This window comes from Bombyx mandarina, chromosome A1 (assembly GCF_030267445.1).
Source record: "Bombyx mandarina strain Sakado chromosome A1, ASM3026744v2".
NCBI lineage: Eukaryota > Metazoa > Arthropoda > Insecta > Lepidoptera > Bombycidae > Bombyx > Bombyx mandarina.
The window spans coordinates 17042625-17067695 of NC_143234.1; the positions used below are offsets into that span (position 1 = coordinate 17042625).

At 37.3% G+C, this 25071-nt stretch overlaps 1 protein-coding gene across 1 annotated transcript; it reads right to left on the reverse strand.

The window, feature by feature from the left end:
* Positions 1–24028: 24028 nt before the first annotated feature.
* LOC149499589 (uncharacterized) lies at positions 24029–24649 on the reverse strand. The gene has a single exon (XM_089739671.1). It carries the CDS (start codon positions 24576–24578, stop codon positions 24285–24287), a length of 294 nt encoding a protein of 97 aa, XP_089595797.1. The 5' UTR covers positions 24579–24649; the 3' UTR covers positions 24029–24284.
* Positions 24650–25071: the final 422 nt, after the last annotated feature.

The window sequence follows — 25071 nt, forward strand, 5'->3', positions numbered from 1 at the left end:
CATTCAGCAAATAGCGTCTCGGTATCAATGACAATTTACTATAATAAATATACTTTTTAGACCATATAGTATGAAAGGTTATTTGGTTTAAACGACGTTTCGCTTAATACGCGACATTTATCTTTGTAATTAAAGGTCCGGTTTATTCGGTATTAGTATGAATGATACGACGTTTTTAATTGAACTTCAATTAAGTTTACCCCATTCAAATAGCTGAAGAAATTTCTTTGTTATAAAATTTGTTCAAAAATTTAATCTTTAAATGGTTCTCTGGTAAAGTTGCAAAAATGTCGTTTAAACCAAATACCTAGCTTTGCATCCCTCGATATGTATCTTTATATTTTCATATTTATACAGGCGGCCGATCGTAAAACTCATGCGAAATCATGAAGCATGATAACAGGACACGTTGCACTGACCCCACATAATAGTGGAGAGGTGTGGGCAGGCCACATAGCTCGAAGATCGGACGGCCGATGGGACAGAAAGTTCCTAGAGTGGAGACCACGTACTGTCAAGCGCAGTGTGGGATGGCCACCTATCAGATGGACCGACGACCTAGTGAGAATCGCTGGGTCACGTTGAATGCAGGTGACAACGGACCGGCCGCACTGGACATCATTTGGAGAGGGCTACGTTCAGCAGTAGACTATTGGAACACTAGGGTTCTTTTGTCCACCGAAACATTTCTGCCGTGAAGTATTCAACAAATCCTTTTAATTCAATCTGAATATGTAAACTTTGGCCCCGTTTCTAAAAACTTCTGAGAACAATCGGCGAATTCTAAGGGTTTTGTCATAAGGTCATTATTAAGAAAAGCCGCTCCTTAGATCTGCTCCATTACAAAATTGATTAGTTATTTATCTTTCCGGTAATTTGTTCGGGAATTCACTACAAAATCAAATTTCCATAGTTCCATATATAGGTTTTCCTTAAATAATTTGACAATGATTCATATCAAAAAGAAGTTCTTCAAGTCTCAAACAAATTAATTCATACATTAGTGGCACGTGTATGTATATACATAAACCATTAAAATTCATCGAGCCAAGCAACAGTAGACTTCTGTATTTATGTATGACTAATACATCCCATATGGTGTACTCGAGTGGTGCCTTGTATGTAATATGGTGTTCCGATGCTATTAAACTTAACAACTATAACTAATACGTAACAAATTACGTAACAAATCGTGTTAGGCTTAGTTGGAGCAGACTTGACTTAAAAAAAATTTTTTTTTTAAAGGATTTTATGACCTGGTAACTGAGTCCTTTAAGTCATGTCTTATTTTAATGTATATTCATATTTTTATGAAAAATGATATTATGGAGTGAAATGAAATGAAGATGATTAATTTGAGACATTAATCAACTGGGATGAAATAAATGAGATGATATGAGACGAAATATAATCTCAGTAAAATGGTGGTCATTTACTAAGATTGTTTCAGTGGAGTTTTTGGTGGATCCCGAGAAGTTACGTCCAGCGGCTTTGTTTCATTTTCCCACATTTGTGCACTTTCACAGATATTAAACAGTTAATAAACCACCATTATTACACATTTAAACCCGAAGAAACACTAAATAGACAAAATAAAACAAATCACACAACTTCACTCCTCGCGTTCCCGCCAAAAAGTCCCTGACTCAAAGGTCCGCTAGATGACCATAGATTAACCACTGAAATAATAGTTGGTTTTCATAGGCTAGTTTTGTTGAACAGAAGCTGAACAACTGATCCAAAATCACAACAGTTCTATCCTATTTCTAAAATCAAACTAAAACAGTACTCATAGATGATATTACTTTTAATGTACAGGGCGATCTACAAATAATTAAGATACATATACCCGGATATACTATTAACACTTAAGACCTTCAAATTGACGTTATAACTATTAGTATACGTAGTATTCCAGTCGACCCTATTGATTGTACGCCGCGCCTTTTCTAATTTTAACATCCTATTCTGAGACAATTGAATGATGGTTTCAATCTTGCCATTGTATTTGCGCGTACTTCCTTCCTAACAATGAAAATGCTCGTTTAAATGACGGCCCCAAGAAACTAATCGAACTTCAATGAATTATTTCTAAAAAAGAAGAGACATTATACAATAAGCGCAATTGAGAGATCAACTTAATGTCACAGGTATTTTTACGTCTGATAAAAATAAATAAAATTCCCAGTTCAGTACAAAAACAGAACATTAAAAAAAAACCACTGTAATATTACCAGTAGGCAGGCAGTAATTAGTAGCTCTGCTAAGGTCACACTTATCGCATTTACACAACAATTATTGCGCAGTATTTTTACGAAAATAGATTTTAAATTATTTTAACTAAAGTTCTCTGCGTCTTATTTTACATTCAGTGGACTATTCTCATAGGCATTTCTGATTTCGTCAGAATTATAAGATGAAGACTATTTATTGTATGTAAGTGGTTTGAGTACCATGCAAGCAAAATATGTAAAACAAATGTAAGTACTAAATTCATTAATAGCATATAAACATTGATAGGACTAAATAATAACATTTTTTTTGTGCGAGAGAAAGACAAATCATTGAGATTAAGTGCCTATTTGAGCTCATAGAGATTGTTACATGTATACAATCTACCTGGAGACTCCGAAGAGACTCAAATATCTTTATAAAAATATTTTAATAGCAACTGGTTCACCGTTCAAACAGAAATCCATGATACTTTCGAAGTAGATAAAGCTGGGATAGTATCTACATATCAGTGCCACCTCAATATACGCACGCTACTAATGAATTAGTTAAACTGTCATGATTTTGTACTAAAACAAGCACGTGACGAATTTAAAACTAAACCATAATTTAGGAAAATTGATCTCGATCTATAATTGTCTGTCAGTACAGGCGAGACATTTTATTAATAGATCTCGTATAACAGTGACGTGTGTATTAGCTTTTTTATACGTAATTGTATTCACAGATCAAGGTAACGTTATTAATATAGAAAAGTATTTTTTGTCGTCCGTGCGCGTTGATTGTGTGTTTGCGTTAGAGATAAATACATGTAATGGTTTAATCATTAAAACTGCTTTTACGATTATAGTCGCGTTTTTTATTGTCATTATTCGTTGGTCGACCCGTGACCATAAAAACTGTAAATGATTCGAAACGTCGCAATTAATACGATGACAATCTTCTTCCTATTCGTACACTCTTGACAGAGTGGTCGTGGTCATGCGTCAGTCGGATACGACCTGCGTATGACTCTCGTGGGAAATTAGTGAAGTGGTTTCCCGTTGCCTTCTGCACCAGCATTTTAGGGGGTATTTGATCCCCAAGGTTTTCCAGGCCATTCAAGGCCATTGTTCGGTCGCCATTGCCCTGTTGGTTTTCCAGCAGGGAGTACCACGGCAACCTGTTGGTCGCCGCCGCCATCCGGCGCGTGCAGGTGGGGATGACGATTGGGTCGGTGAAGGTCGCATTTCGATCTCCCCCTACTCCCCACGATGACAATAAAATTTACAAAAACCGAAGAAAATCCTACTTTTTATTTATTGCTTAGATGGATGGACGAGCTCACGGCCCGTCTGGTATTAAGTAGTTACCGAAGCCCCTTAGAAGGATGACAGGGACATAGGTGGTAAATACCCGTGCGGACTCACAACACGCCCTACCATCAGTATGTTGGTTGATAAACGAAATAGCAGACTGCATACCGTACCGATCCTCCTAGAAATTGAAATATACTACGTAGGACGATAATTGTCTTATATTTTAGTATTGCGACTGATTTACAGCCTTAATTAAATTTAGAATTTTACATGCTTTGTATTCTAATTATCCATAGGCTCCTTTTTTTCTAGCAACCACACAGAGAAAATCCCCAAATCCGCTCGGTAGCTCCCGCCAAATAAGCAATCGAAATGTGACGAGAATACGTAGAAAAAAGATCTGGTGTAAGCCTGGAAGCAAAATCAGAGGAAAAAGCCCTCTGTCATTTCCTTCTCACCATATACCCTCTATTACATTAGAGACGGCCCGATGTCACTGACGGTGACGATGTTACAGAATTTTTCAGTTCAGTTAGATTTCCACTCACTTTTTGTTTCACGATGACCCTCGGAATGCAATTTTCAAACGCATTTTCGTTGAACATTTAAATTTTCGTTGGTATCACATTATTTTCGTCCTCGACGGGAAAATTCTCAAAAGCACACTCGTTTCCAAATTTTCTAGCAACAACTTCGCCAACTGCAGATTATTTAAGAAACAAAAGATGTTTTAAGTCCTGCGTATCGAAAGTTAAATGCGGTAAAACAGTTTTTTCCTACGAATACATAGCTTCTTTTTCTGAATTAATAATAATGTTATGTGGGAAATTAGTGACAGAAAGACTAACCATTTTAGTGGTTCTGCTATCTTACCGCACAACCATAGTACCTACTCTGAAAGATACCAACCGCGGTCTATGTATGATGTAATAATGAGATTAAATATACAAAAGTATCATAAAATAAAATTATAATAATAAACAAGACTTAAAATTATTTTTTGTTTCTTTCAAACAAAATTATTTTAAATACCTACCGTGTTTCATTGTTTTCGAAAACCGGGTTGTTTTGTTTTTATCAAAACGATGACACACAACATGTCGCCGTGTTAAGAGAATAAGACTACGATAAAATCTGTCTAAATTTAGACTGCGATAACATAATATGTAACTGCAGAATTTAACAATAAATCATTATGATTAAACATATTTTTTTCTCTGAGTTAGTTATTTTCTTAAACAGAGATTTAACAGTAGAAACGGAAGGCCGTGTTTCAACAAACCCATGATTTCAAAATTTCGAATTCTACATTTCTAACTGCTAGTAATTATTTTAAATATATTTTAAAATGTCTATGTTTAGAATTTTTTTTTTAAGTACATAGTGTGCGAAACTTAAAAGTAGGGTACTCCTAGATGGATCGCAGTCCTTTTGTCTATAGGTAAGTGGACCGTGATCTCCACTGCCCAGCTTTGGGTATGAGATGAAAGTTTCAATGCCTTTGTAATACAACTACCCCACTCATATAACCGCATTACTGCTACGCGGTATAAATAGGTGCCTAACTTGAAACATACCTAGTGCGAAAGGTTGTTATGTGAATCTATGAAGTCATATTTACTACTGGTCCCGCAGTAGTCGAAATTCGACTATAATTATTTGAAATTATAAGTTTAAATCATGTTTAAACATTATTATGGTTCTATTGTCAAACACTATTATTATACTTCTTATAATCAAAGATTTCGCCAAAACTACATTACATATAGATAAATAATATTAAAGACAAACAATATTAATCTATTCTCTATTTGACCACAGACTATAATAATCAATAACTAAAGTTTGACAATTGACAATAAACAAAGAGTATATTTATATGTGTGTTGTTTCAACTACATGGTAGTGTGTGTAATGTTTTTTTTTATATATATTTTATGCATAATTTAAAAAAAAAATTGCATTCTGCACTCCTTCTCAATATTCTCTATAAGTATGGGAAATTTCATACTTCTCCGTCCGCGCAATTTTCGTAAAAAGGGCTACAAAGTTTTTGCTTCACGTATTAATATATCGATAACACTTGATGGTTCGTAACAGTCGTGCACGATTCATCGAACTTACAGATGACCGTCACAGAACCAGTTTCACTGATCAACACATTCGTATAGCCGAAAATGGATATCAATTTCAACTATTGTATTAAACTTATACAGTAGATACTATTAAACCATACACAACACATAATAATATATGTATATATACTGTTTATCAATATAAAATATGTTTTGTCCGTCTGATACTTTGTAAATAGGATGGTAATAGCTTTTTTTTATTGCTTAGGTGGGTGGACGAGCTAACCGCCCACCTGGTGTTAAGCGGTTACCAGAGCCCATAGACATTTACAACGTAAATGCCGCCACCTACCCTGAGATATAAATTCTAGGGTCTCAGTATAGTTACAACGGCTGATCCACCCTTCAAACCGAAACTCATTACTGCTTCACGGCAGAAATAGGCAGGGTGGTGGTAACAACCCGAGTGGACTCACAAGACGTCCCACCACCAGTAATTACGCAAATTATAATTGTGGATTTTATTTTTATTACACGATGTTATTCCTTCACCTTGGAAGTCAACCGTGAACTAATTTAGTGGCATAACACAAAATAACCTCAAGGATTGAGGTGCTCAGCTGTAATCGACATAGCTCCTTAAATAATTAAAATAATCTCTGCTCATAACAAAAATACGTAAAGGAGGTTCGTTTTCAAATTCAGTAACAATTCGAGATGAATTCATAATAAATATAAAAATAGTTTTCTTAAACAAATACAACTTTAACATTATAATTAAAATGAAAAAATGATTTATAAATGACATTTAATGATATATAAATTTAATTAAAATAAGAGTAGCCTTAATTTATTATATATAATCACGTCAAAGATGCGTGCTGTTGTGTGTATGACGTGTTAGGTCTGCTCGTAAATAAGTTATTATTAAATGATAAACCAGTGCGCCATTATTAAAGCACACAAAATTTTAATGAACGTGCATTTTTAATTTTCTTCAACAAAATCAATAGTTACCTTGACTTAAGCTATTTGTTGCACGTGCAAATCAATTTTCGTCACGATCAATAAAATGTCATTGTGATTATGAGATTTCATCTTATCGTTGCGACGTATGTGAGTGAAGTTTGTGTCATTACACTTTGATAACGAAAAACATTCTGTCTCTCTCGATCGTGTTTGAAAATGAATATTAATACAAAAGACCAGCTGCGAATGTTTACAAACAGGTTTTATTAAAAAAGGCTGTTTAAGTGATATGTATTATAATCTTAATCTATGGCGTGGACGCGTGCGCGATTGCGTCAGGTGAACGTAAAAACACGTACATAATATGTTAGCCTACTTAACATTGATGACGTAAAATGGGTATTGATATGGAAATTTTAGTTTTCGTATACTATACTTTTAAATATTAGCACAAGTAATTCAAACAGAGAACCACAAGATTTTCTATTCATAATAATGTACCTATTATACTTTCAATAGAAATGTAAGGAATAATGTATTTTGAACACACACGTACGCTTATTGTTTCATTCATAAATCGTGTTCACGTCTCACTTGATCGGAAGCGGAGTTCATATCAATGTGTACTCTGCAAAGGATTAAGACTATCCTTTCTTCTGACTGGGACAAATAATTAGTTCTCGGCAGAAACAAATAGGAGCTCTTGTACCAATCCCTACTACAGACTAAATAACGTGCTTTATCACTATCCGACTGCAAATTACGATCTTAAATAAAAGTTCATTGACTCTTATTAACTGGATTATATAAACTTTCTTTAAGTATCTATAGAAATGACGACTTTATTAATGCTCGGCTCCTACGAAATTACTTTAGAGCTTCTTGAATATGATAAGTCTAAATTACAATACATTAAGCAATAATGCTTCACAACAAAACACTTAGAAGAAAAAATCTTCACTAAAAAAAATCTTAAAATAAACAAAACATTTGGATCTACTGTTTACCTGAGTGAAGGTTGTTCAACAGAGAACGCTTTGTAATTATTTAAACATTACTTTTCAAACACAGCGAGATATTTCTCTCTTCCACGAAATTCGGTTTTCATAATTCCAAACACTAAACATAATACTCAAAGCCCGTAGCCTAAAAGATAAGACGGCCGGTGTGTGTTCGGATCAAGAGACGTTACTATGTCGAGTATCATATAGGTAGAATTTTTTTTATTGCCTTTAGCAGACGAGCACACGGCCACCTGATGGTGAGTGGTTACTGTCGCCCATGGACTTCAGCAATGCCAGTGGCAGAGCCAAGCCGCTGCCTACCGCTTAATACTCTTAATACTTATACTTAATACTTATGTTCATGATCGACTTCCAGGATGAACGAGTGACTTCACCGGATTTTGTCAGTGGGTCGCGGTACCGATCCGGTGGTAGATTCTGCGAAGCACTGCTCTCGCTAAGGCCAGTATTAGTAACAATTCCGGTTTGAGTCCCGAGAGCTCACTCACATGCTAGAGTAAACCTGAAATAGCCTTTCAAGGCTATCAGCATGCGTAGGGAAAAGAAACAAGTGACGTTGTTCAGTGTAATTTAACGTTGTCATTGGTAAAAATATTATAAACTTGCGTGTATTTATTAGTGGCAGGATGTCTGTCTTGAGCAGGGAGGGTGAGTGCAGGTGAGTCGTTTAATAGGTTAGGCCACATATCCAAGTAATTCCCACATTTCCAGCGCGCCTGTTTAGGAGTTGAAACAAGAGCTTCGGACGGCCCTGGCCCGAAAAGAAAAGAGTACAATTACATAGCAGCCATGCGTACAGTTAGGGCCTGTGCACACCACGTTTTTTAAACGCGCTGTCGACGCGCGTTTGTAGCGATACAGACGCGATACGCACGCAAGTCAGACGCAGCTTGTAGACCTTTGCACACCTGTATACATTCAAATACGCGTTTGAATCGATACAGACGACAACAAACCACTCTGTACGATAAAAGCGCGTTTAAAAAACGTGGTGTGCACAGGCCCTTAGAGGGGGGCAGCTGTTACATAGTAGAATGGAGACTTAACCTCATGTCTCAATGTAGATCGCGGTATTCACGTCTTCGATTATTTTTTTCCTACCTATTCGCTGGTAGCCTAAGGGGCTAACCCAGCTACGCGCGGACGGGTGGTAAGCTCACGGACTGAACCTGAGAGAATTTTCTAACACTGGCCATAGCAAGAGCAAAGCTTCGTAGTATCTACCACGGGATTGGAATCGCAACCCACTGAGAAGATCCGGCGAAAGTCACTCGTTTATCCTGGAAGTCGCTCATGAACATAAGTAGTAAGTATAAGTATTAAGAGTATTAAGCGGTAGGCAGCGGCTTGGCTCTGCCCCTGGCATTGCTGACGTCCATGATGAGCGACGGTAACCACTCACCATCAGATCAGCCGTTGAAGTCATCGTGGCCTAAACGATAAGACGTCCGGTGCATTCGTGTTGAAGCGATGCACCTGTGTTCGAATCTCAGGCGGGTACCAATTTCTCTAATGAAATGCGTACTCAACAAATGTTCACGATTAACTTCCACGGTGAAGGATTAACATCGTGGAATAAAAAACAAACTTGCAAAATTATAATTTGCGTAATTACTGGTGGTAGGACCTCTTGCGAGTCCACGCATGTAGGTACAACACCATATCTATTTCTGCCGTGAAACAGTAATGCGTTTCGAATTGAAGGGTGGAGCAGCCGTTGTAACTATACTGAGACCTTAGAACTTATATCTCAAGGTGGGTGGTGCATTTACTTTGTAGATGTCTATGGGCTCCAGTAACCACATAACACCAGGTGGGCTGTGAGCTCGTCCACCCATCTAAGCAATAAATAAATAAAACTCAATGAGTTTTATCTATGGGTTAGTTCGCTCGTCAAACTCTTCATTGTAATCAATGAGTTCGAAGCACTGCTCCTGCTATTGTTGGCAACACTTCCGGTTTGAGCCCCGTGAGCTCAACTACACGTCAAGGAGAAGCTGAAATAGCCTCTCAAGGCTATCAGCATAGGTAGGAAAAGAACGTCTATAGGCACCTAATGTTATTAGATAAACATTAACTTACAGAAAACCAGGTGACCTTCAAAATCATTACCGTTCAGTTATTTTTGGGAGTTTTACGGAGACAAACAAACGGTCGGGGCGAAAATGACAAAATATTATGTTTTGTGGAGTTTTTTATAACTACGTGGAATTACCGATGCTTTAAAATCTAACAAAAAAATGTTTGTTACCTGCTGTTATTATCAGAAACATACAAGGTCTCAGTACAAAGTACAATTATATACAATAAGGTTTACTTTTTAAGGCTACGTGGAAGATTCCTGTCTGGTAAACTTACTCAGTATTCAATTATGCAAGCAAGCAGTTTTGATTTCAAGTACAAAATTAAATGTTTACAGTGCAAATAGTTTAGTATTTGCTTCGGTTTTCGCTAATCATTTATTCGTAACTATCTGACCCGGCAGACTTCGTAGTGCCTCAATCGAAAAATAAAAAACCTAAACTCTTGTATAAAAAAAAACTTAAAACAAACAAAAGGAATCCGTCCGACGGGAGACACATCAAAGGGAAAACAAAATTGTTATCATTTTCATATTTATCTTACCTTTTAAACCTTCTCTGGACTTCCACAAATAATTCAAGACCAAAATTAGCCAAATCGGTCCAGCCGTTCTCGTGTTTTAGAGAGACTAACGAACAGCAATTCGTTTTTATATACCTATATACAGATTAGAACTACTTTTACTGTTTAATTTGAATTCGAGCGTTGACATTTAATTTTGTTTAATGTACTCGTTTAAGACAAAATTCAAATATTGACGAATAACAAACACCTCAGAAAAACGTAAAGTATTTGATTTCTCAGTGACCCCGAAAACCCTAAAGTATTCAAAAGGTCAGAAATAATTTATTGACAGTAAAAAAAAGACCAAACCGTGAAAATAGTTTCGCAAATAGCATTTTGATCTTAGCTTCTAATCTCGTGATGTGCGGATGAGATTAGGCTGTTAGTTTTATTTTATTTTATTGATAGCATTTCATGTTGTACACCGAAAATAGGACGCAAAATTTTTCTTCAATTCAATTTATAATTTCCATTTTAGTAATTTCTTCAGTTTTTTAGAATATTAGTGTATTCTTCTCTGTTTCTTCTTTTCTGTTTTTGTGGTCACGGACGATTAAAATGTTAATAACACCATGTAACACATAAGCAAACCCGCAAAATTATAATTTGCGTAATTACTGGTGGTAGGACCTCTCGTGAGTCCGCACGGGTAGGTACCACCACCGCGCCTATTTCTGCCGTGAAGCAGTAATGCGTTCCGGTTTAAAGGGTGGCGCAGCCGTTGTAACTATACTGAGACTTTAGAACTTATATCTCCAGGTGGGTGGCGCATTTACGTCGTATATGTCTATGGGCTCCAGTAACCACTTAACACCAGGTAGGCTGTGAGCTCGTCCAACCATCTAAGCAATAAAAAAAGGATATATATTATACAATACCTTTGAGAAGTCTTATGTCTTAAGACGTACTCACGTTGTGATGTCTACGGGCTTCGAAAACCACTTAACATCAGCTGGGTCTTGAGACCGTTCACTGGTATATGCAACCAAAACGTAAATTAGATAAATGCGTTTACAACCCATCTAAATATATGCGAGTATCGAAGTCAAAGTATGTATATGTCGCGATATTCCTTGACACTTGTAATTTAATGATTTAATGCGTTGGGATTGAACTTAATTTTTCTTCTTACCTTGGGATCCAGAATATTATATAATATACAAAAAGACCGAACTGAGAAATTAATACTTTAATTTGTTTATAAACGACAAATTGAACACAACAATACAATACATTAAGTATATAATACGGTTATTACATATTATCTGTCCTACAAGTAATGTGTCAATATTTGTTAATCTAATTATCGCACAGCAACTAATTAGAGAACGCAGTAACATCATGCTATTATGTAATTATCAGATGTCAGGGTGACATTTACACAATGCGTGACTTTTAACCTTATTTAATTCAAAGGTTAGTGCATATACACTTTTTGGAGTATGGTAAATAACAATTATATTTGAGTTGGTTTCTATTCGTTTATTAAAATCATCGGTATATTCGTAGCCTAACAATTAACCTATGTTAAGGTGTATCACAAATAATCGTATCATATTATAGAATTGCTTCGGAGATCTGGACGCCTCTTTCAAGCACTGGAAAAACAAAAAAATCCAGACACTGCAACATTGTTTGCTACAGTACGTGCAGCTAGTGCTCAATATACTTTTTATCTATTTTTTCCAACCTATACTGATAGCCTTGAGAGGCTATATCACGTTACTTTAGCGTGTAGGTGAGCTCCCGGGGCTTGCTTGCTAGCACTGGCCCTGTCAAAGGGCAGTGCTTCGCAGAATTTACCACCGGTTCGGAAACGCGATCCACTGAGAAGATCCGGCGAGAAACTCAGTAGCCTGAGTCTGTGGGGCACAATATACGGTCCAGGCTTTAATTACATCGTATTCCTCTAATTAAAACATAACCTATTAAAAGCATATACTCATAAAAATGCAAATTTTGTTAGTCTCAACGCCGTCGAGCGAGGAAGGTCCTGACATAACAAAACTACGTTCAATTCTGCAGTCCTTGTGTGTACGATAGAGCGGACTAATAGTTTTATGCAATCACTTTCCCTTTCAAGTAACAACGTGCCTCTTCATCACATTGGGCTCGCGGCTCCCCTGTGCTAGCGGCTACCGTATCCCCAGCGAAGAAGTCTCTATTGTATAGTGTAACAGCTACCCCATTCTTCAGGCCGGAACGCATGACTGCTTCCTACCTAAAAATAGTCAAATAATCAAGATGGTACCCACCATCTACCCGGCGTTACCATACGTGCGACGAGAAAACCCTTTTTTTTCTTCGGGTTTTGATTTTTACTAAAAGTTATTCCTTCATCGTGGAAATCATACGTGGAAATTTTCTTAAAAATATGTATATACCTGCCTGCGAGATTTGAACATGGATATAGTCGTACGTAGGCAGTTAAACATAGCGTTTTAACTTTTATACCACGACGACTTTAAGGTATAGATTTGTGTAGTGTCGGTCTAGCATACGAGAGTGTCGCTCACATGCTGCTCGGTCGTATACGGATTACCGTGATCCACCCCTAAGATATCAACAAACTAAGGCAGGTGGTTTACTGGTTTACTGGTGGTAGGACCTCTTGTGAGTCCACACGGGTAGGTACCACCGCCCTGCCTATTTCTGCCGCGAAGCAGTAATGCGTTTCGGTTTGAAGGGTCAGGCAGCCGTTGTAATTGAGACCTTAGAACTTATATCTCAAAGTGGGTTGCGCATTTACATTGTAGATGTCTTTGGGCTCCAGTAACCACTTAACACCAGATGGGCTGTGAGCACGTTCACCCAACTAAGCCTTTAAAAATAAATAAAAAAAAAGCTGCAAAATTTGTTAGATAATCCAGATTCGTGCACATAGGATCATTACCACCAATATGGAGAATAGACGCATTTTTGGATCTCCGTATTATTTGAGAGTATCACGTTTAACATTACCGGTTTATTTCCTCTGTAAGTTAATTCTACGAAGGGCAATTAATTGGTGATAAGGCCACCTATTGTTCTCATTTTCATAGTTAAGTCACCTTTTGTTGTGTACACCGCGGTGTCTCAATATAAAGGTGCATAATTTGTTTTCTATTTCTTGCCAAATTTAGCGGTTATTTTTTTTTAAATTGAGGGCAATTTTGAAATTTAAATGTGTTTTTATTTAGTTTCGAGCTGGAATTTTGAAATAATATACGGAAAGTAAAATTTCACAAACAATGATAGGCATACAGATTACATATAGCAATCAACCTTTTTGTAAAATATGCATAGATAATACGGTAATTTTTTTATACTACATATAACTAGTCAGGTCATAAGTATTGTCACACAGTAAAAACTTTTCTTTTAGAATGCTGGCCACAAAAATGTTTATTGAATTCGAATTTCGAATTGTTCATGAAAATAAAAATGTACATATACATTTAGAATTTTACTCATTTTTAAATATGGAGTGGACGCTTAAAGAAGACCGTGTTGCAGTTATTGCGTTGCATCGTTGCGGTTACGCGCCAATTCAAATTTTTAACATACTGAAAAATTTGAATATAACCAAAAGATTCGTTTATCGTACCATCAAACGATACAATGAAGACTCTAGTGTAGATGACAGGTCAAGAAGTGGTCGCCCTCGGTCTGTTAGGACTCCAGCAGTGATAAAAGCTGTGAAGGCACGAATTCAAAGAAATCCCAAACGTAAGCAGAAACTGTTGGCCCTTCAGATGGGGTTAAGCAGAACCACGGTGAAAAGGGTGTTAAATGAAGACTTAGGGCTTCGGGCATATCAAAGAAAAACAGGACATCGTTTGAATGCTCGTCTAATGGACCTGAGACTGAAGAGATGCCGCGCTTTGTTGAAGCGGTACGCGGGAAAAAAATATCGGGAAATTCTTTTTTCGGATGAAAAAATTTTTACCGTAGAAGAGAGCTACAACAAACAAAATGATAAGGTGTACGCACACAGTAGTGAAGAAGCGAGCAACCGTATTTCGCGTGTCCAACGAGTTCATTTTCCATCCTCGCTCATGGTATGGTTGGGAGTTTCTTATTGTGGCTTAACAGAGGTACATTTTTGTGAGAAAGGTGTAAAAACGAATGCAGTTGTGTATAAAAATACAGTCCTGACGAACCTTGTGGAACCTGTTTCTCATACCATGTTCAATAACAGGCACTGGGTATTCCAACAAGATTCGGCGCCAGCTCATAGAGCGAAGAGCACACAAGACTGGCTGGCGGCGCGTGAAATCGACTTCATCCGGCACGAAGACTGGCCCTCCTCCAGTCCAGATTTGAATCCGTTAGATTACAAGATATGGCAACACTTGGAGGAAAAGGCGTGCTCAAAGCCTCATCCCAATTTGGAGTCACTCAAGACATCCTTGATTAAGGCAGCCGCCGATATTGACATGGACCTCGTTCGTGCTGCGATAGACGACTGGCCGCGCAGATTGAAGGCCTGTATTCAAAATCACGGAGGTCATTTTGAATAAACTTTAGTGTCATAAGAATCTATGTTTTGTTAAGTTCATTTTGGTATATGAATAGTTACATAATGAATAAACTTGTTTCAATTATTTTACATTAGACATGTGACAGAATTTATGACCTGACTAGGTATTTTTGTCGACCGATGTTTTTTTATTTTCTGCATGTTATCTACATATCTACTGATATGCTTTAATATTATCAGTAAAAAAATTTAAACAGCTTTCATTTCCACTTGACTTGTCGGATTCTCTGGCACAGCTCTCGCTGCGTTTAGGCTCTCCATACATCAGTCACCGTTCTCGTCGAATACAACGGAGGGTTCGACGAGCGAAACTATCCCATAGATACAACCCACTGAGTTTCTCGCCGGATCTTTTTCAGTGTGTCGCGATTCTGATGCAGTTGTAGATTCGAGGAAGAACTGCCCTTGCTAGAGCTAGCGTTAGAAAATTCTCTCAGGTTGAGCCCTTGAGCTCACCCACCAGTCGGAGGGTAATTGGAATTACCCTTACCAACGATTAGGTAAGCAAAAAAGTGCCTATCTTATTATGGTTTTTACAGTTTACTGGTGGTAGGATCTCTTGTGAGTCTGTACGGGTATGTACCACCACCCCGCTTGTTTCTGCCGTGAAGCAGAAATACGTTTCGGTTTGAAGAGTGGGGCAGCCGTTGTAACTATACTGAGACCTTAGAACTCATATCTCAAGGCGGGTGGCGCATTTACATTGTAGATGTCTATGGCCTGCAGTAACCGTTTAACACCATGTGGGCTGCGAGCTCGTCCACCCATCTAAGCAGTAAAAAAATATGTATTTAAAGTTTTACCAAAAATCTTTTTGACAGCCGCCGCCATTACATCAAAAAACAGAGTTTCACCGAAAACTTGAAATACAAAAGTCTACAGATAACCACAAATTTTAAAAAAACTCTCCCAGTATTACAAACAGTCAATAATATTTTCAAGGACGAACGAGTCATCGCCGCCGCCGTTTAATGATCCTCAATCAACATTGTTGTACCGGTGCATTATCTTTGTTACAACGCGAATTTATTTAATTCGAATATCACGATCTGAACATCTGTAACCTTCATGACGGATTCGTGTTTATGGAATGATGTTAATTGTGACGTCGCTTTTGTCGTGTAGGTACTTCATTAATCACAGTGATAAGCAATAAAGCTGGATTAACGTGATCGCACGCGCCAGACCGATTATTCGGGCGACGTGTGAGATAGTGCATTGAAATGCTACATTTTTTCGGCCTTAGCGTGCGTTTTTTAGAGCAATGTAATTTTCTTGATGTGTAAGAGATTTAGTATAAGCTTATTTGAGTCACCACCCTTCTACCCCGGCCTTGGATCTTGGAAAAAGACGTGCAAAGGGTTTTCAAGCGGTATCTCGTACATCACGATCAAAAAAAAAATTAAATTGTGTCCTGTGAAAAACGCTACCGTAAATGTAGCTTTTCTATGGACTAAAACTATGCTCAACGATCGTTCTTACACCCGAGCGGACCGTGGTCCAACACTCGACATTCAAATGAAATGTAAAATTCCAACCTTGACTTATATTATGTGGTAGTTAAGTACAAAGACTCAATGACAATGAGACTGTGCATAATTATTTGGTTCGGTAAAGGTAATAAATTAACAGTGATTTCACAGAACAGCGACCTGGTGAAGAACAGACTGACTACTGTATATGTTATAGTACTATAAGACATATGTATTTTCGTATGGTAATTACACCTCGACTATAGTAGGGTAAAAGGGGTAAATTCGGTACAAATCAAAATTAGTGCACATATACGTTTCAGGACTTTAGTGTCCTAGGAGACTACGCCTTGAGAAAGGCGCGAGATTACACACGACGTGAGCCACGGAAGACCGCAGAACCGACTTAGCCCCATCGATCTCCACTACTCCGGTGTGCGCTTGGTGGTTGTGGATCGATGGGGTACAGTGCGCGACAAAGTCCTTTTTCACCGGTACCCGTCGTGATTATAGGATGGGAGACACACCGGGAGCAGCGCACAGGAGTCTAATTGCGTCGTCTCACTACCAGATCGACAGCCGAGCACCGAGTGCCCTCACGCCAGACGGTCCCTACAGGTGCTGAGCGAGGGCTTCGCGTCTGCGCCGCTCACCTTGCCTTCTGCGCTGAAGACTCGAAAAGGGATCTCACTCTCGTTCACGCTATTCAGCCTCACGGAATGCTATAACCAGGTCGAAAAATCTGGCCATGGCCTCCCACGAGCTCTAGTCATCTAGTGTGCGGGCAACGACAGCCCATAAGGAGAGGTCTCGCACAAGTACTGCAACGAGATCTCGCCACTGATGCTTACAACGCGAGCACGTTTTGAGCGCATGCTGAGCGTTATCGTCTGGGTGCTCGCACCGATGGCCACACGGACATGGCTGCTTCCTGCAGGTATCTCCCGAAGCAGCCATAACTAGAAAGGACCTGAGTGAGGCGGAAGAAGAGCGTGCCTTGTCCCGGCTACCCATAGGCTCACTGAGTTTCTCGCCGAATCTTCTCAGTGGATCGCGATTCCGATCCGGTGGTTGATTCAGTGAAGACCTGCTCTTGCTATGGCCAGTGTTAGCAAATTCTCTCAGGTTGATCTCGTGAGCTCACCTACCGGCATAGTTGGAATAACCTCTTAGGCTAACCAGCGAATAGGTAGGAAAAAAAGTCGCGATTACGATCTTTCCTCCAGTACGTATCCCAGCTCGTCGAGCGTGCGCCGATGGGTACAACCTACTGCATGAGGTTAATGCCTCAAATGCATTGTATAAATGGCTGCCCTATTCTTCAAATAGGTAAGGCGTGATACCTGCCCACGCGAGTTCAAAGTAAGCACTATAAATGCTTGTGTTTTCATTTATAATCAACTAAAAAAATACATAAAAATAAATAAAATTAAACGGTAAAACAAGACTTATTAAGTTGAATAGCTTCGTACGATTCAAATGTTTTATTTTTTAAACTCGATAACAACTTACAAGACAGTCATTTAAATTATTCGAGAACGTTCCATATTGTCATGTTTTGTAGCTATCAACGGGTTCTCAGAGCTCGTTGTCAGAAACAAAACAAAAAGCATCTCGCGTTGTTGCTAAGTTAACAAAATCAGCGTTTAAAAATAGAATACATGCAAACAAACACTTAATTTTTATCATTTCAAAAGCATAATTAAATACCTAATATATATTGTTCATATCTGTTTGTTGTACAGGAGAACGCACAAAAAACATTAAGAAATGTGTATCAGCTCTTCGAAACATTAAAGGCAATTTAGAAAATAATTTAGTATTCTTCTACTGCTACACGTTTGCCGATTTCATGTCACGTTTCACGGGCTATGATTGACACCAATAAAGTGCAATGATTTGATAGAAGAGTATGGAAGGAGAAAACATGTTGCGCCGACCCCAGGTAACTGGGAGAAGGGCGGGATAATGATGATGAATGATAAAAGTGCACGGCCGATTTATCAATACAATTATTAATTCGACCTCATGTCTCAACATTGATGTTGCGATGCATCCGAGAACCAGTAGGCCAGTAACTTGACTGTAAATGAGCCTCTCATCTCCAGTACTAAAGAAGATAAATTTATACCGTCATGAGACACAAAATCGTCACACATTCGTCACGTGCACTGAAATAGAGCGAAACTAACTTAGCTAAATTTAAATGAGTGCACTCCGTTTTCACAGAATTATCGGTCGTGTTCCAACTCAGCATAGCCCATATTTCCGCAGCACGATTACTTATTTGTCATAATGTTACATCAGTAATGTTGATCCTATTTAATCGTTTCAAATGACTAGTGTTTTTGATCAAAATATACGTGAGCGAAAATTTTTTCACGTACCAAATCGTTTCATATTTTCTTTTATGTACACTTATTACATCAAATTACGTCATCGTCAGCTGTTATTTTCATGGAGGATAAGATTTGTTTACATTAAAGCTATGATTAATTATATTTTGCGTAGCTACAGAATTCTTATTGTATTGGAACCTTGTAATTGGCGGTTACATACTATATGTCAACTGGATATGTATATACATCCTAAAATCATACACTTTTAGGTTCCATAGCCGAATATTATACCATAAAATGTAACATTTGTCATTTCAATTCGTCCCTTAAATGTGTACTTAAATATAAGTACACGTTTAAGGGACTATACTTAATAAAGTATAAACTTTGAACATACCATTTTATTGGTTTGGTTGGATTGGTCTTAATGTTTTTATTGCCATATTCAAAATCTACGGTAGAGTTTAAATTTTGATTAATAATAATATTAACAAATGTGTGTGTATCAGTCTTTCTTAAACAAAGAACATTCAGCTTTCAATTTCCGTTCGGTACATCTATACAAATAAATAAAATTGGAGGGTCTGTTTGTAATAATAAAATAACCACTTTTTACTAAATGCGTATGTGTACACAGTACATATGCCAAAATATTTTTTTATTAATCTTTGTCTGTTTGTTCGGTCTAATCTCTAGAACGGCTGGACGAGACTTTCACTGATAGATAGCTGATGGTGATGATGATGAGTAACTTAGGCTTTTTAGACTAGCTTCGCCCCGCGGCATCACCCGCGGTACGACAATAAATGCGGGTAGCATCGCGGGACTCAGCTATTAATAATAAAATGTAATGTTTCCGAAGCAAAGCGAGGGCGGGTCGCTAGTCTATTATAATAGTATAATAAACGCGAAAGTGAGTTTATTTGTTACGCAGGTCATCAAGATTTTTTCCAGGCACGTTTTCAAGGATACATAAAAATACACTGGCTACCTTTCATGTCGAAAATATATCTCGCCTAGATATTACATTTTTTACATTCATGCGAGTAACGCCACTGGTAAAAGCTAGTAATGCACATTTGCAGTATTTTTACGTTTATGGAGTAATTTAGTTGATCAAACTATATGGAAATACAATATGTTGCTCATTTTATGGTAGAGCACATTTAATCAACAATTTGTGATCCAAGTTTGACAGCTATCAACTTTGAGCGCTCGTGACCATGTTCATGATTGATTTTACGTTGACAAATGTTCCAACTAAAAACATAGTGGTATGCCTTCAGCTTTGAGTCTACGACCTCTTTCGTTGCAGAGAGGTCGTCGAAGAGGTCACAGCTCTTTAGTGATAAGAGCAATTGCTATCGCTGCCGGGCCGTATTCAAGAGTGCGTAACTGTGCAAATAAACACATGACTGGTGCACTACAAATCTACACTAAAAACACGTGTGGCACTCTGGAACTGCCGCGATAAAGCTGTTGCATAGCATTTTTATATCAACTTATGCAATTATAATTTAATATTAAAACAATAATAAAATAAGACCACGCTATATTTATAAACATTAACAAAAGCAAAACATTAACTGTCCCCTTTACACTCATAAGCTAGACCGCGTGAGAGAGAGATGGGCAGACTTTTCATGATGCGCATGCAGTGCGACGTCACGCCGCGCGCTTATTCACAAACACTACACAAGTAAAGCGCAACGTGTGAATATGTTGAACGCGAGCTACATGGTAGGCGGAGTGGGGGGTATTAGGTTTTATTTTTCGTTACGAAAATTCTTGATTCGGTCGCCGCGCTCAAAGCCCGTGATAAAAGCTTAAAAATAAAATTATTCATTAACAAAAAATGAACAGGAGATGTTATGGTTTTGTTAAATATCGTTTCATTAATTTATATTTTAAAGTTTTAACACTCTTCCTAAAGATCGATTGATTTACGTGTAACAAACAACTGAATAAAGGTTTAAATAAAACAATAACAGTCCACAGATTAACGTCTATGAATCAAATGAATCATTGTTTGTCTGTTGTTTACATTGAAAACGTGTGATATTCGAACAAACGAACCATATTATTCAATTAATGTTTTGATTTTATTCATTTAAACATTATTATGTTTTATTTGGGGGTAAAAAGCGAAATAGAGGAAGACAGCAACGTAGATGGGAAGATGACATCAAAAAAGTGGCAGGAACGACTTGGATGAGAAAAACGCAGGATAGAATATTATGGAGAACCCTTGGGGAGGCCTATGCTGTACAGCAAGACGATCAAGAAACCGGTGTCGAATAATAAAACTAGATAATAAGTGTATTAAAAATGTAACTTAAATCAGATTGTTAATAAAGGCTTATATTATTATTATTTTTTATTTGAATGAATCACTTCGAAACTGTATTCAAACGAGGTTAGAAGAGTCAGTATCTTCAAGATAAATCGGCTAGAACGTCAACAACTATTAAGTTTGTTTTATGTTTTTTTTTTTTTTTAATCTAAATTGTGACCGTATCAAAACGATCGTACGTATTATATCATTCTCTAAATAAGAAGTGATAGCTTCACGAAAATATCGTAAAAAAAAACACCGACTAACACACTGACATAATAACATCATTACAGCGAAAAGATCATCAAATGATAAACTGTAATGCTACTATTTCCTACTGTTTTTTTTTTGTCGTAGGCTTTGTAATCACTAATAAACTTTCCATTAATATCAATTACAACAAGAAAAATATGCTATTTAACAACATAATTTGATAGTAGGATATCAAAAAAAAAAATTAATCACTACGTACTACTACTCCTCATCGAATCTAATTGAAATCCAATGTAAATTAAAACCACCTTTATTTTTAACTTAACCGTATTGAAAATAAATTAATTTAATGATTAAGCGATGATTGAACATATTAAATTGGTGTTTGTAACAATATGAAAAACGAATTACAGAAAACAAATACGTATGGAGATAGTACACAATTTTAAACAACTAAATAAAATTAGAATATCATCAATATAGCCGTAGTCAATTATAATATATACATAATAATAAATAACCCCACATGAAAATCACCAGCTTTGAAATAGAAAATAATCATCAATTCACTCGATGTAACGATCACTCGATTCAATCGATTAATTCACTTGTTAAAGAGAAAATTTCCGAGTACAAAAACTCATATAAAAAAATACAGTCGAATTGGGAAACTCATCCTTTTTGTTATAGCATAAATGGGTGGACGAGCTCACGGCCTACCTGGTGTTAATTGGTAACTGGAGCCCATACACATCTATAACGTAAATGCCGCCTCCCACCTCGAGACATGACTTGTAAGGTCTTAAAATTTAACATTCCTATATTATCCTTTAAAAAGCATTCCTATCATAAGACCCAACGTACCGTAGAAAAATAAGGTGAATGACATTTTTAACTATATTCCTATGATTCTGAGCTCAATCGGACAGAATTAATTTTGATTTAAAATGTTATAATTGAAAGTGACATGTCCGTCTTCAAACGTGGCTTGTGGAAAGTATTAAGCGGTAGGCAGCGGCTTGACCCTGCCCCTGGCATTGCTGACGACCATGAGCGACGGTAACCACTCACCATCATGTGGGTCGTATGCTAGTTTTCTTATAAGGCAATAAAAAAAATATTAATTTTAATATTGCAAGAAAAATTATAATTTTATTATGTTAGAAAATACGTTATTATAACAAAATTTAAAAATGAACAAGCAATCGGCCTATGGATCTGAGAGTCACGGCCGAGAAGGACTCTCTTACATCTAGGTTTTAGGGTCGCGGCTTACCTGACGTTAAGTCGATAGCAGAGCCGTGAACGTGACTCTCACTCAAGCCTATGTCCACTCAATACTGAGTCTAGGTATCTCCATACGCACTCCATTCTTTACGGTCTCTTGCCTTTCGCACGTAAACGTGAATAAGTCCAAATTGTATTGAATAGCGACCGTTACATCCTTCAGACCGGAACAAATGGCTGCTTGTAGTACCAATACGCGCTTATGTTACCATTCCATGGTGGAAAGCACCAATGTACGGATATAAAGTATATTAAATAGACTAGACCACAACAAACCTCAGTTTCAAAAAAAAATCCCATCCCTTGATTAACCATTTCTTAAAAAGAAGCAAAACATAATTGAAATGAAGAAGTTCTACGAAGCAAGTTCACCCCCAATACAAAAGCGACCCCATCTTTACCCGTGGGAATGCTATATGCAACAAAGAAATACCAGCTGTCCTTACAAATTTGTCTTTATTGAAGACATAAAAGGGAATAAGATAATTCGATTTTCGTAATAAATTTTGAAAATATCAAATACTTATTTAAATCATCTATAAGTGCACTTAATGACTTAAATTTGGGAGCATATAGCTATATACCCACATAATATGTTTGAAATTTATTAAGAGACCAAATCAATTGTGAAATGTTTTAAATCTAGAACCAAGGAGGCATTGATGTTTGGCAATAAATCTTTATAATACCGAGAAAAATAATACCATACAAATCACAGGACATAAAATTTATTCAATTTGTTTCCATTACATTTTCTTCAAAATTGTTTCCTTCGATTAAATCATAATAAGAAACGTTTTTTAAATTTCGAAATTTCTGGATAATATTATGGTTACAATTTAATATATATATGGGTAATTTATTATTATTCTGTTGCTTAGTCGAGTGAACGTGCCAACCTGTTATTAAGTGGTTCCCGAAACTCATTGACATCAACAACATAAATCCCGCTAACAACCTTGCGACATGAGTTCTAAATCTTAGTTCTATAGTGCAACGGCTTTTCCATACGGATAAAACCGGAGCGCATTGCTGCTTTATGGCTGAAATAGGCAGATCAATGGTACCCACCCGTCCAGGCCCGCAAGACCCTAAGCAGGACGCCTTTACCTCCTCTTATGAAGAACGATTTAAAATTAATTAATTTAATCTTGTTGCTTTGTGCACGTTGTACACAAAAACCGGTAAAAACATAAACAATGTACCTAACAGCTTGTAAATACTATTTCGAATTGTACTAGTCAGTTTTAGTGAAGATTAATCTCAGTCAATCAGCTGTGCCGATAATTATTATTATAAAACAGTGATCGTGTTTATGCAATATTTGATTGTGAAATGCGCGTTGTATAACCCGTTATGTGTTTACTAATATTGATTGAGATTTTGTTATGTATGAATGTTTCTTTTATATTATTACTATTAAAATGTTGGTAAAACTGATGATTGATTTCAATGATAGCAAGAAATTTTGTAAAATCTTTCAAACTTTAGTTATTTTTTGTCGTTAACATCGATTGAAAAACTTGAATATGCAATCTGTTGCAGAGATTTGAAACAGAAGTTTTCATCTACAAAACTCACCAATCGTAAGTGTAGTAAAGAAGTAAAGAAGATATATTAAGAAAAACGCATTTATTAAATTTTATACAAACAATACAAATTACAGAATTAGCCGTAAAAATACTTTGATTTAATTTCTTTTTGATTTCACTTCACAAATTGTCTGTAGAACACAACACCTTGTCCATCACAGCAAACTGAGGTCAGAGCTTCGAACTCAGAAGCTTTAAGGGGCTTCTACCTACAGAGAAGCAACCATACATCTCGTCGTGAGCTTCAAAACTTCATTCCTGCTCGGTTGCATGAACCGTTCAAGGCTCTTCGTCTTCAGAAAGCGAGGGCAAGGCCAGCTGACGGCGTAGTCTCTCACGACGCTGCGGCGACACGGACTTCTGTCTCAACAACCTCTCTGAGTGCAGCACAAACGAACGCTGCTCTTCCTGGTAGACCTCTTCGGTTTCATCTTCGACCAGCGCAGGTAGAGCAGAGCACCGAAGCTTCTGTCTTCTCGGGCAGTCGGTAACGATCGTGTCCATGTCACGGCGCGATTTCGTCGGGCACATGTTTGTGTACAGTGAAGAAACGTTTTCTAGTTTCACGACCATTTTACTTATTTGTCAAAGCGCGAATAATGCGAAGTACTCTGAATGAATGCTCAAAACAGAATGCGGGGAGGGCGCGCGATTTGCTTATTTATAGTCTCGCCGGCACCGCGATAAATCGGCCTGTATGTATGCTCAGCATTGGCGTCACAATCTGCGTTTGTGTGCGTTCGTACTGAAAACGACTACTCTCTACTGAATAGTGACTACTGCGACGATTCGTGCATCCTGTAATAGTGTATCCATGTCGTGGATTTAAGAGATATAACTGGTTTATATTAAGAAATGATTGTAATCGTGGATTTCGTCGGGAAACGACTCAGACTCTCATTCATTAATAGGTTTTCCTTGCGGTTTTCCCCGACTTGCGAAGGCGTACGCTGAATTATCAGGTTTTTTACATTCATTGTTTAGTTTGATCCGGTTGTAAGATACGCTAAATCAAAGTTAAACTGACAATAAACTTAAATTTAGAGTTTATTGAATACATGTAAAT

What these genes read in the sequence shown, in the direction of transcription:
- LOC149499589 (XM_089739671.1), bottom strand. Translation starts at nt 24,578, where the DNA reads ATGGTCGTGAAACTAGAAAACGTTTCTTCACTGTACACAAACATGTGC.